Consider the following 17,406-nt stretch of genomic DNA (forward strand, 5'->3'; position numbering starts at 1 on the left):
ACTACTTATGATGTTCTCTTTTATCTGTCGTTGTCTTCTATCTGTTCTTATGTATTTATTCTATTTTTGAGTTGGGCACGTATTCTCAAATTGTATACTCACATTTTGTATAGAAAATTTTTCAAACTTGATAATGGTATTAAGGAACAATCTACTCATATCAAGCATGATTCAGACAAGAATCTTAGGTAGAAATGGTGCTTTGAAAGGCATCAGAATGATGTCTAACACAAGGAGAACATGGCAGGCTGTTTCTCCTGAAGAATCTGCATTACCCTCAACACAAGAAATGAAAAGTACTGAATCATGGAGTAGTAAAACTAGACCCAATAATATGACCAATCGAGTGATTGAATTTGCTAAAGAACTTCAAGAATCTGCTAAAGAGGCACCTATTAGGATCGACAACCAATTCACGAATAGATTTGATGCTGGATCAACGTATGATCCGTTCGATTTTGGTACTGCAAAATTAGAGACCAGAAAGAAAATGGCAAGAGATGTCCAACGTAAAGATCCATTTGGAGCATCAGGAATTGATCCTTTGAATTTGTACACAATGCCTGAGATTTTAAGTAAGTTTCTTCTGCCTCTGGGACAAATCTTATCGAGAAATTATACTGGATGTAATGCTGCAAATCAAAAGAAGTTGGCCATTGCTGTTAAACGGGCTCGGAGTGTTGGGTTATTGAGCTCAACTCATAGACATCAAAAGTATTTAGTTTCCAGAAGTTTATAGACGGAGAGTCTAATCTTGTATATATGATGAACGTATTAAGAACACCACATTGTAGAAGTATAGCAACCGTATAATATAGTGCTACACTAATTGCAGTAGTATATAGACTGTACTGTATATAGTTCGAACCTTTGTCCAATCAAAAGGCCCATACAAATCCTGTATTGCTCAGAATACCAGCGAAATTTTGCCCCAGACAGAAAATCAAACTCCCTACTTCATCTTCAATCATAATAACTATATCCAATCTGATCTATCACAATTAATTATGTTGGCCAGAAGAACTTTGCAATCATCTGTTAGAATGTTCTCTACTTCGAGAATTGCCATGACTGAAGGTGCCATTTCTCAAGGGAAGGATTCATTTGCTGAGAAGGAAAGAACCCAAGAAAACCTTTACATTAGAAAGCATGAAGCTGAACAATTGAAGGCTTTAAAGAAGCAATTGGATGAACAAAAGAAGTTGGTCGATGACTTGAAGAGTGAAGTTGACAAATTGAAAAAGTAATCAGTTCAATGTGGAGAATTGTATCCTTATAACGCAAATAAAGTATATATTCAATCAAGATCGTTATGTTTTGTACGCTATCTCAGGTCGCTTACAATATTTTTTGTAATCTGGTATTCCTTTTAATAATGATCCAATCATATTATGATTTGTGGTTATTTTCTTTCTCTCTCTTTCACATGTATTCAGTTTGTGTATGTCTCCATTTAATGACCCATATATGTTGTGCCTAAATAGGAAATTTTGGGTAGTCCCCAGATGACCAGAACTCTTTCTGTACATACCATAAATGGTTTAACCCAAATGGTCACTTAAGTTCTTTTGCTGTATTTGTTTTAATTGGAAAGGTTTGTTGCTATGTCTAGAATCAGGTTGCCATCTGAAAGACACCACAGCCCACCGGATAATCGAAGAATAAGGGTTGTACCATTTGTTGCAAGTGCTGAGTATGGTAGACTTGCATTAGTGAATGATGAGCAGGAGAGGGAGCAGGTCTCAATAGAGCAGGTCTCAGAAACAGAGCAGGTCTCAGAAACAGAGCAGGTCTCAGAAACAGAACGGGTCTCAGAAACAGAACGGGTCTCAGAAACAGAGCGGGTCTCATTAAATACACAGGACACATTAACGCTTACAGTAACACTGAACATACCACAACTGGATCCAGTACACTTGGAGACTGACTCGGTTACACCACCTTCGGTACCGCTTATTGATGAAGCCACAAGTCCTAATAATGAGATGTTTTATGATGCTCAAGATGGTATAAGTGAAAATGAGCCATCTCCAGAATATAAAGTAACACTTGATTGTCATAAAGATGTGTTACTGTTTGATCCTCGAATTCTACCCATGCTTCGAGTCAATAAACAACTTTTAGATAGTTGTGTACCCGAAACCTTATCTTTGGTGATAACTCAACTCATTGTGAATCTTCCTCAGGACATTGATCCACTTAAACTTCCTCAATTACAAGATAAGGATTACTTCAAACATATTCCTGATCTTCTAGTTCGTCAACAACTATTAGAGACCGAGCTTACAAGACTGTCACCAAGAAGTATTGATCGATCCTTTAGACTTTTTGATGATGTTCTCTTGGATCTTGCTTATGCGCTCATGTTGTCATTAAAGGAGTTGGTAGCAGAACAAAGGACATACAATGGGTTTAGATATAAACAACCACAGGTTAGCTAAATAATGAATTATAACAAGGCACATTTAAACATTTAGCAGCGCCATGCAAGCTTTTGCAACTGTAAGCTATTGCAATAGTATATGGCTAATGGTATGGCTTAGCTAATCCATTACCTAAGCTGTATTATGTGCAGTACATAATTTATAGTATACATCAACACTTTTCCGTAACGAAAGACTCCATCCACCGTATTCTCTTTCCCACCAGCCAATCATGTCCGTCCCTGAAGGATTCCAAATGGTGTGTGAGGAGCCCTCGCACGAAGGAGCCAGAGACGTGATCAATTCCAACCCCTACGGCCCCAATGCCGGAGATTACTTAAGCAATGTGTCGAACTTTCAATTGATTGAGTCGACTTTGAGAGAGGGAGAACAATTTGCCAATGCCTTTTTCGATACGGAGAAGAAGATTGAGATTGCCAAGGCTTTAGATGATTTCGGTGTTGATTACATCGAGTTGACATCGCCTGTTGCCTCGGAACAATCCAGAAGAGACTGTGAAGCCATTTGCAAGTTGGGCTTGAAGGCTAAGATTTTAACCCATATTAGATGTCATATGGACGACGCACGAGTTGCTGTAGAGACTGGTGTTGATGGAGTTGATGTTGTGATTGGAACATCGCAGTTTTTGAGACAATATTCCCATGGGAAAGATATGAACTACATTGCTCAAAGTGCTATTGAGGTCATTGAGTTCGTCAAGTCCAAGGGGATTGAAATCAGATTCTCCTCGGAAGATTCATTCAGATCGGATTTGGTGGACTTGTTGAATATTTACAAGACTGTTGACAAAATAGGTGTTGACAGGGTTGGTATTGCCGACACCGTTGGATGCGCTAATCCAAGACAAGTTTATGAATTGGTTAGAACATTGAAGTCAGTAGTGAAATGTGATATAGAATGTCATTTCCATAATGATACCGGTTGTGCCATTGCCAATGCCTATACGGCTTTGGAAGGTGGTGCAAGACTTATTGATGTTTCCGTTTTGGGAATTGGAGAAAGAAATGGTATCACTCCATTGGGTGGTTTAATGGCTCGTATGATTGCTGCTGATAGAGATTATGTGTTGTCGAAATATAAGTTGCACAAGATAAGAGACTTGGAGAATTTGGTTGCTGAAGCTGTTCAAGTTAATGTTCCGTTTAATAATCCAATTACAGGGTTCTGTGCTTTCACTCATAAAGCAGGGATTCATGCCAAAGCTATTTTGGCCAACCCTTCTACTTACGAAATCTTAAACCCTTCAGATTTCGGATTAACAAGATATATCCACTTTGCCAACAGGTTAACTGGTTGGAATGCTATCAAGTCAAGAGTTGATCAATTGAACTTGGATTTAACTGATGAACAATGTAAAGAAGTCACTATGAAGATCAAGAAAATGGGTGATATTAGACCTTTGAACATTGATGATGTCGACTCCATAATCAAGGACTTCCATACCCAAATTGGTACACCTGCTTTGCTCCCTTCTTCAAACAATGGTTCAGTATTGGAACCTTTAGAGGAGGAATTCAGTAACACCAAACGACAAAGAACTATATAGTTTATATCTATGAATATATATATATTAATCTTCCATTTGTTCATCAATGGAAGGTAATGCATCAGAACGTTGTGTCGTTCCTTTGGTAACAACAGATTCTTCATCAGAATCATCATCAGAATCATCAGCTGATGATGCAATGGTCTTTTGTCTTTGGAAGTCTTTAATATGTGCTTTGTTTAAGACTTCACTGATATTTGCCAATGTACTTCTTCTCACGGTTGTTGATGACTTTCTTGATTCTGTAGGTTTCAATTTAACTAGTCCTCCTCCACCACCTTGTTCCTCGTCTAAATGTCCAGTAGTAGTCAAAGACTGTTGTTGGAAAGAAGTTGTTCTAGACCCTCTATTATCGTAAATCTCTTGATCAAAAGGAAGCAGCAGATCGCTAAGTCCATACTTAACCTTGATAAGGTTCCGGATTGCCCTTTCAACCTTATAACTAATTGCATAAGGTAAGGGGGAATCTCTTGAAGCTCGGAATAATATAACATTGGTGCAATGTTCATTCTCCATCCGGAAGAATATCCAAATAAATCTTCGGAATATTTCCGCCAATGCAATAGCAAAACTGGTAACGGCCGATTGTTGGATTTGTTGCAGGAAGCATGCATAAAAGATCCATTGGAACCGAAGAAGGACATCAAGGATCATAGCTGCATAATAATACGATGGATTCTTAAAAAATAAATGATCTCGTAAATATGGATGCTTAGACCCACTCTGTAATAAAGACCAATCCATAATGATATCCCATGCAGAACAAAATATAGAGTTAATGCTTGCAAACACTATGAAAACAACTCGATTCCATTCTAGTCTCTGGATACGGTAAATACTAAGGAAAATATAGTACATTGCACCAATAGCATATTTCAACATGTTGGCAAGATGTGGAAACCAATCTCCAGTATCCATATAACGTCTAGCACATTGTAAGAATCTCCAAATACTGGGGAGAGTTGATAAGAATCCCATGACATGAGATCTGTGAGATCCACATGAACTCAGCCCTCCGCGCCCTAATAAGCCTTTCCAATGACTACCATAAACGCAGAAGAAGAAAGAGATATTACCCATTGAGTAAGTCAATGAACAGAAAATATCTCCTAGGAAAAAATCTCTAAACTCAACAGGATAAAACCCGGAAAGTAATAATCTCCATAATGCAATAAGGAGCCATTTTCGAGCCTTACCAAACATTTGTTCACCTGGCCAAAATAATATCCCCAACATGATTCCAAAATATATCCACGGCCAATCACGACCAGGGAATGTCAGAGGGAAGAAGTTGCTGAAACTGCACCAAAATAAAATCAGTAAAAGTGCCATACCCAAACAAGGAATAAATAGGTATTGTTTCCAATCTAAAACTGTAGCCATATCAAACTCAAAAATAAACTTATAGTTGATTTTGAATTTGCTAAACACTCCCAAGTTGACACCAAATAATAGGGCCATTAAATTAAGAAAGAAAAACCCAGCCCATATCTGAAATAAATATTTCCCTTCGTACATGTCCTTGTTGATAGTTTTGGTGAGTGCCAAATATAGTCCAATTGCAATCAATGGTATTGAAATACCAAGGAAGATCCCAGAAACAAAATATGAATAATAATATGAAGGAGGTTTCATATCGCCCAAATTCATTGAGTAAGTGATGTTCTTTAACTTTTCAAGAGAATGCTTTCGATCTGGAGTATCCGGGTCAAAGAAACTGATATACAGTTCTTCATCTTGACTTATAAGCTTTTCAAGAGTTTCACTAGTCATGAAATAGGCTTCAGTATCGACTTTCTTCATATATGGACCACTCAATTTTGTATTCATTGTTTTATCATATTTTTTGGTGATTTTCCGGAAGGCAGTACGATTGAGTACTCTATAAGATTTCAATAAAGATAATGCTCGATAATGTTCAAGTAATGCCAATTTCAATTGCTTCCTAGCATGAACATACGGAACACCAAATCGTCTTTTCTTTGCTGAGTAATCTCTTTTCCTGGCTTGCGCTCTTTGAGAAGGTGATTCTTGCTCTTGTTCTTGTATTTGCACTGGGAATTGACTAGGTTCCGAAGTTAAATCTTCGTCATAAGATTCAGAATCCAATGAAGCTTCATCGCTATTATCATACCGATCAATACCATTTCTTATTCTATTTTCATTGTAATTTATATCAAAATCATCACTACTGGAAGATTTCATAGACATCTCATCAGTTAAATGTTTCTTATTTGATCTCCATTTATCAAGGAATGTTCCCGAAGGTAGTGAAGGTAAATCCAATTTGGAGAACGCTAGCTGAGTACCTTTACTGATTTTAGAATATACATTTCCATTTAAAGCTTTGGGAGGAGCTCTCTTGGTGGTACTGAGATATCGTTTCTGTTCCTTCATTTGGTACAATTGATCTTGTAAGAACAAAAATCTTTCAAACACATCTTGCTCCTTCTCTTTGTAAAACGAATTTACCTTATCCAACTGACCATCTAACCATTTGGTGAACTCCTTTTCCTCAGAAATGCCAACACCACCGCCACCACCGCCACTTTTAGATGATAGGGCATAATTAAAGATTGATGGTCTCCTTAGGTTAAGTCGGCTTTTGATACTAGTATCTGTTACAGTCTCTGCATGATTGTTGTACTTGGCATCCTTACCGGCACTATAAGTCCTTCTGTCGGTTGAAGGGAAAAGTAAAGGCGTTGAATCATCAATAGCATTGTGACTGGTATTATAATTACCCCCGGAACTTTGTTTGGCTTCTTTAATATCCAAGCACCGCTTAATAAGTTTCTTCCCTGCCTTGTAGTCAAGATATTGTTCTCTCCATTCAGGAACTCCTCCTTCTTCTAGGGACGCACCAAACTTCATTACACTCTCATAGTAGTGGTGTTGGATGGAACTCAGTTAGCTTAGTTGTATTGCGATATTGTATTTATTATAGTCCGCCCTTGCACGTGTCACAATGTCGCAGCCGCGCTAATCTATTTAAATATGTGTGCATGTGTTTTGCAGGTATTTATTCCATACATAACATATATGTAATTACTATGTAGTATGTATGTACGCGAGTATAAGGGTGCATAATTAGATATGTATATATATGCACTATTACGACACACTTTCGAGAACCAGTCTCTACTTATTTTCATATCGAACATAAAGTTCATCAATAAAATGTTGATGCTTAATTCCTGGAGGTTTGGCCTCTTTGAATCCATCAATGGCTTCAGGCACTGACCATCCAAGCTTCTCAATCAAATAACAACATATAAGAAACCCTGTTCTATTGAAACCATAATGACAATGAACCACGATTAATGGATCTGGTTCATTGGTAGAAGCAAAAATATCATCAATTAATTGAATGAATCTCCTGGCCGCCTGGGCATCAGGAACAACTTTGGAAACAGTAGCACATTTATAATATTTGATATGTTCAAACGATTTGGGGCTGTAAGGTGGAATGTCCGCAGAAATATCAACCACTGCAATAAGCTTTCCTTTTGGTTTATCATAATTATTATCTGAATCATGATGATGATCACCGTAAAATCTAGCTTCTAATGCCGAAGGGGAATGATTAACATCACCTTCCCTTAAAGTTTTCATTCCTAAAAGAGGTGCTCTTTCTGTACCATTCCTTCTAGTAATATTAGCTGAAAGCAGCTTTATCTTAGACCATTTCTGTTCATTTTTTAATCCCCATTTGTCTCCTGATATTTCTGCTTTAACCTTTAACACCCAAGCCGGGGATAAATGTAATCGCTCAGGAAACTTGGATTCCACATGGTTAAGGATTACTCCGCTTATAAATTCAGGTTTGCTAAGTAATAAGGAATGTCCAACGTTTGGAATCTTAATTGAATGGGTAACCTTCTTACCAAACTTACTTTCCAATATACTCACAACTTCATCAATGTGTCTAACAGGAGTCATAAGATCTTCTTCTCCGCCAACAAATAAAGTTTTTTCATAAACTCTTTTATCTTGAACTCTGTCGTTGAATTTGGAGATTGCCGTTATTAATTCAGAACATCTTGCTTTAGAAAATCCATAGATATATTTCAATACTATTTCAGAATCCACATCCATGTTCCATCTAAATTGTCTTAGTTTGATATAGAAATTAGAATTATTTTCTTTGGTTAGTTGTCTTTGAACACTGGCACTTGATAATCCAGGCAATCTATCCCAAGTTCTGAAAACATTGAATAACCAAGGAAAATAAGTGAAAAACGCAAATCGATGAGCCGGCTGTACTACTACCCCACCTAAATTTGTTTCGCTAACATCGTCATGGAATTCAGGTGGTGATAATAAAATAAGTCCTTCAACTTTAGATTGAGGTAATCTTGAAGCCACCTTAGTGGAAATATGAGTACCCATAGAATGGCCCACAAGTATAATAGTCTTGTCCAGGGAAATATATTGACGAATGTATTCCAAAACAATGGTCACTATGTTATCGGTCTCGAAATCTGTCCATGACATTGCTTTAATTGACAGAGAAATGCTATCTCTTTCATCTTGAGTAAACTCTGTAATCAGTTTCCCCTTATGATCAAATGCCAAACACGAATTTCCAAACCCCGGTAAATCAATTGCCATGATTTCCAGAGCTTGAGATAAAAGGCCCATTAAAGGTTCAAATTGTGAAATTTGACCACCCAACCCATGAATAAACACTATTATAGGAGATTCGTGGAGTTCTTTAGGGAGATCTATACTTGTTGGAGCATTTTGGTTATTTTCATTACTCATAAAACTTACCAAAGGATGAGGAATATGAAGACCACTTAAAATAACTTTATCAACAGAAACACTGGAATCATGACTCATGTCAATAGTGACAACTTGTTTATATTTAGATACAAGGGAGCAATCATTGGCTTCATGTTGCATAACATACTCTTCTAATGCATTAGATTGTCTTAGCACCTGCAATCGAAGAAACTGGAAAATTCGGGGTAATAACTGTTTGGTACAAGCCTCTTGACTGTCAGCTAGCTCCTTTATATAATTGGAACTATTAGTACCTTGAGAATATATTGCTGTATTATCAATGTTGGTGGTATCACCGCTTGTTACTGTTGCCCTTAAAGGCTCTTGTTCTTCTTCATCAGACAGCAGCATCTTGGACAAAATAATACAACAGTTAGTATAGCTGGAAATAAAGTCCGTGAATATGAAGCAACACTATATAATGTATGAAAAGAACACTACTCAATGAACAGTGTATAATGATAGGTTGACCAGCATGGTCTATGTATATTTATTATACACAGTGGTTAAATTTGTGGCGCTACCACTGGTATAATAGACATGTGACTCGTGAAGCATCGCAACAATCATATATACAATGTATGGTACGAGTCGATGTAGCGAGATATCTTCTTAGTGACTTAGAATCAATAGTATCATATTCTTGAACCACATGGATGTACTGATAACTATTGCAGCTTGTACTACGTTCCTATTATTATTCTCCAACTACCATTCGCGCTACCATTAGATAAATAATTTGTATGTAGTATATAATTATTTGGTAGCGCTGGTTTGGTAATTTGAGTCTAAAAATCTACGTATTGAGACAAACAGCTACGCCTACTTTAATTCAACCAACCTATTTAAGAGTATTGATCGTGTTGATATAAATTGTCTGGATTAGACGTACTGTTCTTGTACTCGATAAAGGAGTGCGAGAAAGAAGGTTGCGGATCAGATCAGCTCAGATCATACGTTTTCCCCGATTCAAACACTGAGTGGCATCCAAGGATATACATTATAGAACAAAATAAATAGTATAACATAATGTCTGGTGGACGAGGGTATTCATTTAATCAAGATTCATTTGATGAACTAGACTCATCTTTAGATAGAGCGTTGCACAGTGCATCCAATACGTTGTTCCCTGCTTATAATGCCAGTGGTACGAGTTTGAGCGGTGCTCAACCTACGAGGTCTTCTTCACAGGGGTCCATGAATGGTGGAGGGATACCTTTGAACACATTACGAGACTCAATGGGAAGACGAGATGATGATGAAGGTGATGGTGACAACGACAGTTCTCCATTGATCAGTAAGAAGCTTCGAATGTCATCTCCTGTTAATAGATTTGGTGGTGGTGGTAGTGGAGGCAATGGGTTATTGTCTAATAATAGTGGTGTTGGAGGCAGAGATGATATACATTATATTAGTTCTTCTGCTAACAGACGTCAAACAAGTATATCTGTGGCGTCCAAAGAACTTTTCAGCAAATCAATTAATTTCTTTCAAAATGCTAAACGAGAGTTGAAAAAGGACAGACTTCGTTTGGGTAGTAGTGGAATAAATAATGGGGTCATTGGTAATACTGTTAGTGAAGATTTATTACAAATTAACTCTGACACTACTTCATCATTGGCTACTGATAGATACATTTCACCACGAAACAATAGCTCCAAAGACTATCCATCAAATGCAGTGTCTAACGCCAAATATAACCCCTTCACATTCATTCCAATCATTCTATATGAACAATTTAAGTTCTTTTTCAATATGTATTTTCTTTTGGTGGCCCTATCTCAAGCAATACCGCAATTAAGAATCGGATATCTTTCATCATATGTGGTACCCTTGGTATTTGTCTTGACAGTGACGATGATGAAAGAAGCAAATGATGATATAAAAAGAAGAAGGAGAGACAGAGATCAAAATAACGAACTCTTTGAGGTCCTAAATAGAGTAGCTTCAATTAGTGGTGAATCTACTTTAGTTGCTTCGAAAGATTTAAAAGTAGGAGATTTGGTTCGTTTACATAAAGATACCAGAGTCCCGGCAGATATGGTTTTATTACAAACCTCAGATGGTACTGGAGAAGCTTTCATCAAAACTGACCAATTAGATGGGGAAACTGATTGGAAATTAAGAGTGGCTCCTGCAGCAACCCAGAAGCTTAGTAATGTACTGAGCTTCACTAATCGTATTTCTTTAATAGTTGGTTCTCCAACCAAATCTATTCATCAATTCCAAGGTAAATTGGTGTATCATCCCAATCAAGTTGCAGGATCAACATCTCTGGTTTCAGAATCAAATGAAACATTCCCATTAACTGTGGATCAAACTTTATGGGCTAATACAATGCTTGCATCAGGAAGTGCTATTGGGATGGTGGTATATACAGGGATTGAAACAAGACAACAATTGAACACAACAATGACTGGAGTTAAAACAGGACTTTTAGAATTTGAAATCAATAGATTATCCAAAATTCTATGTGTGACTGTCTTTGTTTTATCTGTTATATTAGTTCTTGCTAACGGGTTCCCTTTAAAATCTGGTTGGTATATTGATGTGTTCCGCTTCTTGGTTTTATTTTCTACAATTATTCCTGTGTCCCTTCGAGTCAATTTAGATTTGGCCAAATCAGTTTATGCATCACAGATACAAAATGATAAGGAGATTCCTGATACAATTGTACGGACATCTACTATACCTGAAGACTTGGGTCGTATTGAATATTTATTGAGTGATAAAACAGGAACATTAACTCAAAATGATATGGAAATGAAGAAATTACATTTGGGAACTGTCAGCTATGCCGGTGAATCATTGGATATGGTTACAGATTATGTCACACACATGCTTCAAAAGCCGGAGTTTACTCAACCTTCAAATGCTTCTTCCAATACAACTAAAAAGAAGGACTTGAGTACCAAAGTTTGTGATATCATTCAGACTTTGGCTTTATGTCATAACGTTACTCCAGTGTATGATGAAGAAGATGGGTTAATGCTTGAAAGTGTCACTTATCAAGCAGCTTCACCTGATGAAATAGCAATTGTCAAATTTACAGAACTTGTGGGCTTAAGATTGTTCAAACGTGATAGAGCATCCATTTCATTACTTCACCAAGCTTCTCAACGTCAATTAGACTATGAAATTCTCTATATTTTCCCATTCAATTCAGACACCAAGAGAATGGGGATCATTGTTCGAGATGCTCAAACACAAGAGCTTTGGTTCATGCAAAAGGGAGCTGATACTGTGATGTCACGAATTGTCAGCAATAATGATTGGCTAGATGAGGAAACAGGAAATATGGCAAGAGAGGGTTTAAGAACGTTAGTAATTGGAAGAAAGAAGTTGAATGAAAACTTATATTTGGATTTTGTTGAACAGTATAAACAGGCATCATTAGCAATGCAAAACAGAGAAGCATCTATGCAAAGAGTCATTTCCCATTATTTAGAACAGGATTTGGAGTTATTGGGTCTTACAGGAGTTGAGGACAAATTACAAAATGATGTTAAAACCTCCATTGAGTTATTACGTAATGCTGGTGTCAAGATTTGGATGCTAACCGGTGATAAGGTGGAGACTGCCAAATGTGTATCCATTAGTGCTAGATTAATTCTGAGAGGACAATATGTTCATGAAATTACCAAGGTAAATCATCCTGAGGGAGCAATGTCTCATTTAGAGTATTTGCAGACGGACTTGAATTCTTGCTTATTGATCGATGGAGAATCTTTGTTTACTTATATGAAACATTATCGGAATGAATTCTTTAATATTGTGGTTGGGTTACCTGCAGTTATCGCTTGTCGTTGCACTCCACAGCAAAAGGCAGATGTTGCCTTAATGATTCGGGAATTCACTGGGAAACGGGTTTGTTGTATTGGAGATGGAGGTAATGATGTGAGTATGATTCAATGTGCTGATGTTGGTGTTGGTATTGTTGGAAAGGAAGGGAAACAAGCATCTTTGGCAGCTGACTTTTCTATTGATCAATTTTGTTATTTATCCAAGCTACTTTTGTGGCATGGAAGAAACTCTTATAAGAGATCAGCCAAGCTAAGTCAGTTTATTATTCATAGGGGGTTATTAATTAGTGTTGCTCAAGCAGTTTATTCGATCCTGTCTCAGTTTGAACCCTTGGCTTTATATCAAGGTTGGCTTATGGTTGGATACTCTACTTTATACACTATGGCACCTGTTTTCCTGTTGACTTTGGACTGTGACATCGATGAACATTTGACTCGATTATATCCTGAATTATACAAAGAGTTGACATTAGGAAAATCTTTGAGTTATCGAACGTTCTTTATGTGGACGTTTATATCTCTTTTCCAAGGTTCAGTGATTCAATTATTGGCTCAAAAGTTCCAAGGTATAGAGTTGAACAATTTCACTAAAATGGTGAGTTTATCGTATCTGAACTTAATATTGAATGAATTGGCAATGGTGGTCATTTCAATTAGCAAATGGAATAGAACAATGGTCAGTACAATCGTGGCTACATTGTTAGCTTATATTATTCTGATTCCTATTCTACCTGATTACTTTGATTTGGACTATGTGTCTTCATTTTCATTTGTCTGGCAAGTGGTTCTTACTATATCGCTCAGTTTATTCCCTGTTTGGTTGTCTCAATATATCAATCGGAAGTTGCGTCCTCCTAATTATGCTAAAGTACAACAGTCTTAGTACACTCGGATGGAATACTAAGGTATATTGGAGATGAGGTGTGCTTATCTCCTATAATCCCCGCATGTTGGTATTGTGTGTGCTCCGATTGGTGGCGCCTCCCTTAAATTCATCGCTGTTACTGTCCATGGACGGATAGGCAATGATACACTCCCTACTTATGAAATCAGGCTGTTTCGAGGGAAATACCTTAATAGTTATAATAATGAAGGTAATAATAGTTATAGTAATAATAGTTATAGTAATAATAGTTATAGTAATAATTGTAGCAATAATTACCTTAATAGTAACCACCATTATCACTATTAAAGATACTAATAATAATCTAAGTTTCCATTTTAGTAATCTTTGCGAGGCTGCATCAGCCACATAGTTGACACTCGGAACAATATTGTATAGTAACGATCACTTTCATGTATTGCTGACAAACCTGCGAAACTTGATTGGATAGTTCAAACACTGCGAAATGTGACATTGCACGAATTTGAGTAATATGGTTCCTTCGGGAAAAAGGATATGGACCTTCCCGCGACTGCAAAATGTCTGATTCATGCATGCATCCATTCATCAGAGATCCCGTTGGAGCGACAAAAATAGAAACTACGGATAATTACTATATACTTATTAATTGGTAATATTAAGTTGAATAGGCAATAATATGTAATGCTTTAATTTCTCCTCCTATTCAGTTCATAATACATAAGGTACTAATGTAGAAGAAGTCTATACGAGGAAGTTTCCTTAATAAGCCCTAAAAGCTTTGGAACCCGGGAGTCTCCAGAACATTACACAAACTGAAATAGAAGGTTGCGCTGGTCTGGGACGATAAAAAAAGTCAGATCATAAAATTAGTCTGCGGTATGGCGGAAGACGCAATTTCACAATAAGAAAGAGTAATAGGACACAAAAGCAATAACGTATGAATGGAATGTCTGGTAGGAGACCCAAAATCAACTGTATACTGATATGACTCTAATATAAATACCCAAGGAATCCCTTTTAAACATTCACTTTACTTTCTTCTTATCTTCTAATTAAAGGCATACTTTCCAACTAGTTTATTATATAAGAAGTATACATCATCATGTACTCCATCCCAATCCAAAGATCATCAGCAGCATTAGTATTAGGCTACTTAGCTGTAGGCTCAACCTTGCCATTCATGCTTTCATACAGAGAAGCCAATGCTAATCATTCTCCCACATACAAGGGAACCATTTCTACTAGATCTTTGTTTGCAAAGATATGAGAACATTTGAAGTCATGGGACACAATCAGGTCTTACCTGGTTCTTTTTTGGCATAAATATTACGTCTATGGGTTATATCTTAATATAGGGTGTTTTTCTTGTTTATGGTTGAATATTACTACTGAGTTAGTAACATTCCCTGGTTTGTTTACGGATACTGGTTTATCCATTGATACTATTTGGTTTGAACTTAGTGTTCTTGAATAGCATATTTAATACAATCTGAAGCGATTATTATTAAGTCGACAGTATACTGTAGATAGACGTCTATTAAAATCGTATTGTAGTCTTAATACTGTTGATGTCTAGTGCATCACACAATGCATATCTTTGCTCTTCCCTTCCTGTACACACGTACCCATCGCAACCATCAGTCCACCTTGGGGCCAAACATTCCCTTAAAGTTGGTGTTGGGACTTACACAAAAATGAAAGAACCAAACGGCTTTCAATCCGTTTGACTTCTGTGAAACAAGAGGAAGTCTCGTTCCGTAAACTGTGTGCGAACAAACTAGGAGGCAATTACGGAGTCAACAAGAGATAGTCTCTTGAACTGTACGCGTTTCGCAGACGTGTTGTTGACACAGTCTATACGATAGTCACTCGTTTACGGTGTACGAGGACCCATTCTATTATTTCTTGTCAACACCCATCTCAATTACCATATAAGGCTACATTGTATACGACATCACAATGGGTCGATGTTTGTTCACTACTAATTATTGTTGATCTTATAAGGTAATATTTTAGGCATCCTCAGAAGGGTACGAATCTGTAGTCATCGTAAACGACATTATTCGTGTTTGGCTCACGTTTCGAATAACTACTAAATTCTATTATTGGGACCTTCGAGGGATTCACATAATTAATCCGTATGTATACTACTTTATGATTGTTTCCATGCATTGTATTGCGTCTATTTCTATGTACAGTTATTTGGTTGTCTCGAGTTTTATTTATTCCATATAGCAGTAGGGAATAGCTCCTTTGTGTTCTTAATACCAGTAGTAATCTCATACATGCGTCTTTTGTCAGCGTAGGAAAGAGTAACATTCTTGTTCAATTCCACAATAGTCGATTTGGCACTAGATTCATCCCACACCTTCCCTTGCATGGTATTAGGCAATAATTGAGCTTCTCCCTTAACTACAGAGCGCACCTTATCAGCAATAAATTCAGGGTCAATGTTGGTGGTAAAGGAGCTCTGAGAAGCAATGAATCTAGGTGCTCTTTTGGGTAAGTTGTTGATAATCGAACGAGGTAACAAATAAGGGTAGTTCAGTTTAAGTAAAGCCAACTTATTCACAGATGCAACTCTACTCAGAGTACTAATGTTAACTGAAGGTACTTTACCGTAGAAGAAAGTAGAACCATCAATGGTAGGAACGTAGGTGGATGCCTTTAATTGTTTAGTAGCCACTTTCTTCTCAAATGATGACGAGGTGTTGTTGGAGTTAGGTGCTCTATCACGTTGTCTTCTGGATCTTTGTTGACGAGGACCCCTTGATTCACCTGATTGTTGTTGTGTTTGGTTTGATCTTTGATAGGATTGTTGTCCCCTTGTTCTTCTTTGACCTCTTGGCTTGAACCCTTCGTCACCTTTTGCTGCTCTTTCGCTTTGATCTCTTGCTCTGAACTTGTTTGCAAACAATGGGTGATCAGCAACCTTTATGTTGGCTGGTTTGGATGGAATTTTGGATGGCTCTTGCTTAGACTTGGGCTTAGAAGTTTCTTGGTGTTTTGGCTTCAATCCATCTTGTTTTCTATTATGTGGGGCTTTTGTTTGTTGATTCGAATCACCATTAGTTGGCTTCCTTCTATTCTGCTGCTTCCCTTTGACAGAAGTCTGCTGCAACTCGGCCTTCTTAGCAGCAATTGTCTTATCAATTCTGGCAATTTTAGCCAAAATATCATTCAAAAATGGTGAACTAGCTTCCAGTGAAACGTCAGGTTTGTTCTCTTGCTTTGGAGCTTTGGTACTGTAAGAAGCAGTAGCCAAACCCCTAGAAGTTGAGACCTGGAGTTTCAATCCTTGACGTCTGAGGAGTCCCAACATAATGTAGTGAGAAGACAGTTGATATTGTCAAGTCTTACTGTTCCCAAACTAAACACCCTTGTAAGTTAACTTAGCACGTTGAAAAATTTTCGATTCTCGTTTTGGAAACCGTTTTAGAATTTTTATATTTGGTAGCGCCATTAATATTGTAGACATCAATTGCTGCAAATACTTAACGAAGTATAACTGGTGAAAGGACTAATAACAAACTAGGGATTTAAAGTCTATAAGAAATGTGTAGTATAAAAAAAACCAACACTATTACATTCATGATAAAACAAATAGTTTATTCTTACGTGAATTCAAGAGATTTGGAACTAATCTGCTTTTACTCTAGAAGATTATTCCCCTGTTTAACATTTTGAGCCGCAAAGTAAGTGAAGATTCAAATTTCCCAGAGACTTTTACAAATACATTGATTCCGAAATTTCAATTAAACCAAACAATAAGTCATCGAATAATTCACTAACAAATGTACTCATATGCTATGCTGGGGGGATGTCACGTGATTACACTATATCTTGTGGATTGTTTTTCGAGCCGATCCGGGGAACCTGACAGGAAATGCCCAAAAAGGGGCGCGATGTCTGGGAACCGAATTGTCCAATCAAAAGCGACTTTCAACATTAATGATTCAC

At 37.2% G+C, this 17,406-nt stretch overlaps 7 protein-coding genes across 7 annotated transcripts; 4 read left to right on the forward strand and 3 right to left on the reverse strand.

Annotated features, from left to right (window-relative positions):
* Positions 1-166: 166 nt before the first annotated feature.
* MRPS18C (mitochondrial 37S ribosomal protein bS18m) lies at positions 167-739 on the forward strand (the record flags this gene model as incomplete). The annotated part of the gene is made up of 1 exon (XM_043192011.1): positions 167-739. The coding sequence occupies one exon, from the start codon at positions 167-169 to the stop codon at positions 737-739; it is 573 nt and encodes a 190-aa protein (XP_043048643.1).
* Positions 740-1,007: 268 nt separating this feature from the next.
* KQ657_001212 (uncharacterized protein) lies at positions 1,008-2,441 on the forward strand (the record flags this gene model as incomplete). Its single annotated transcript, XM_043192012.1, has 2 exons — positions 1,008-1,221; positions 1,912-2,441. 2 exons carry the CDS (start codon positions 1,008-1,010, stop codon positions 2,439-2,441), a joined length of 744 nt encoding a protein of 247 aa, XP_043048644.1.
* A 214-nt stretch (positions 2,442-2,655) lies between these two features.
* LYS21 (homocitrate synthase) lies at positions 2,656-3,990 on the forward strand (the record flags this gene model as incomplete). The annotated part of the gene is made up of 1 exon (XM_043192013.1): positions 2,656-3,990. One exon carries the CDS (start codon positions 2,656-2,658, stop codon positions 3,988-3,990), a length of 1,335 nt encoding a protein of 444 aa, XP_043048645.1.
* Positions 3,991-4,014: 24 nt separating this feature from the next.
* Positions 4,015-6,864, reverse strand: SYG1 (Syg1p; the record flags this gene model as incomplete). Its single annotated transcript, XM_043192014.1, has 1 exon — positions 4,015-6,864. The coding sequence occupies one exon, from the start codon at positions 6,862-6,864 to the stop codon at positions 4,015-4,017; it is 2,850 nt and encodes a 949-aa protein (XP_043048646.1).
* A 267-nt stretch (positions 6,865-7,131) lies between these two features.
* On the reverse strand, positions 7,132-9,129 carry KQ657_001215 (triacylglycerol lipase; the record flags this gene model as incomplete). The annotated part of the gene is made up of 1 exon (XM_043192015.1): positions 7,132-9,129. One exon carries the CDS (start codon positions 9,127-9,129, stop codon positions 7,132-7,134), a length of 1,998 nt encoding a protein of 665 aa, XP_043048647.1.
* A 678-nt stretch (positions 9,130-9,807) lies between these two features.
* On the forward strand, positions 9,808-13,464 carry NEO1 (putative aminophospholipid-translocating P4-type ATPase; the record flags this gene model as incomplete). The annotated part of the gene is made up of 1 exon (XM_043192016.1): positions 9,808-13,464. One exon carries the CDS (start codon positions 9,808-9,810, stop codon positions 13,462-13,464), a length of 3,657 nt encoding a protein of 1,218 aa, XP_043048648.1.
* A 2,200-nt stretch (positions 13,465-15,664) lies between these two features.
* Positions 15,665-16,768, reverse strand: KQ657_001217 (uncharacterized protein; the record flags this gene model as incomplete). Its single annotated transcript, XM_043192017.1, has 1 exon — positions 15,665-16,768. One exon carries the CDS (start codon positions 16,766-16,768, stop codon positions 15,665-15,667), a length of 1,104 nt encoding a protein of 367 aa, XP_043048649.1.
* Between the last annotated feature and the right edge of the window lie 638 nt (positions 16,769-17,406).

Source organism: Scheffersomyces spartinae (assembly GCF_019049425.1).
Source record: "Scheffersomyces spartinae strain ARV_011 chromosome Unknown scaffold_14, whole genome shotgun sequence".
Classification (NCBI taxonomy): Eukaryota; Fungi; Ascomycota; class Pichiomycetes; order Serinales; family Debaryomycetaceae; genus Lizanozyma; species Lizanozyma spartinae.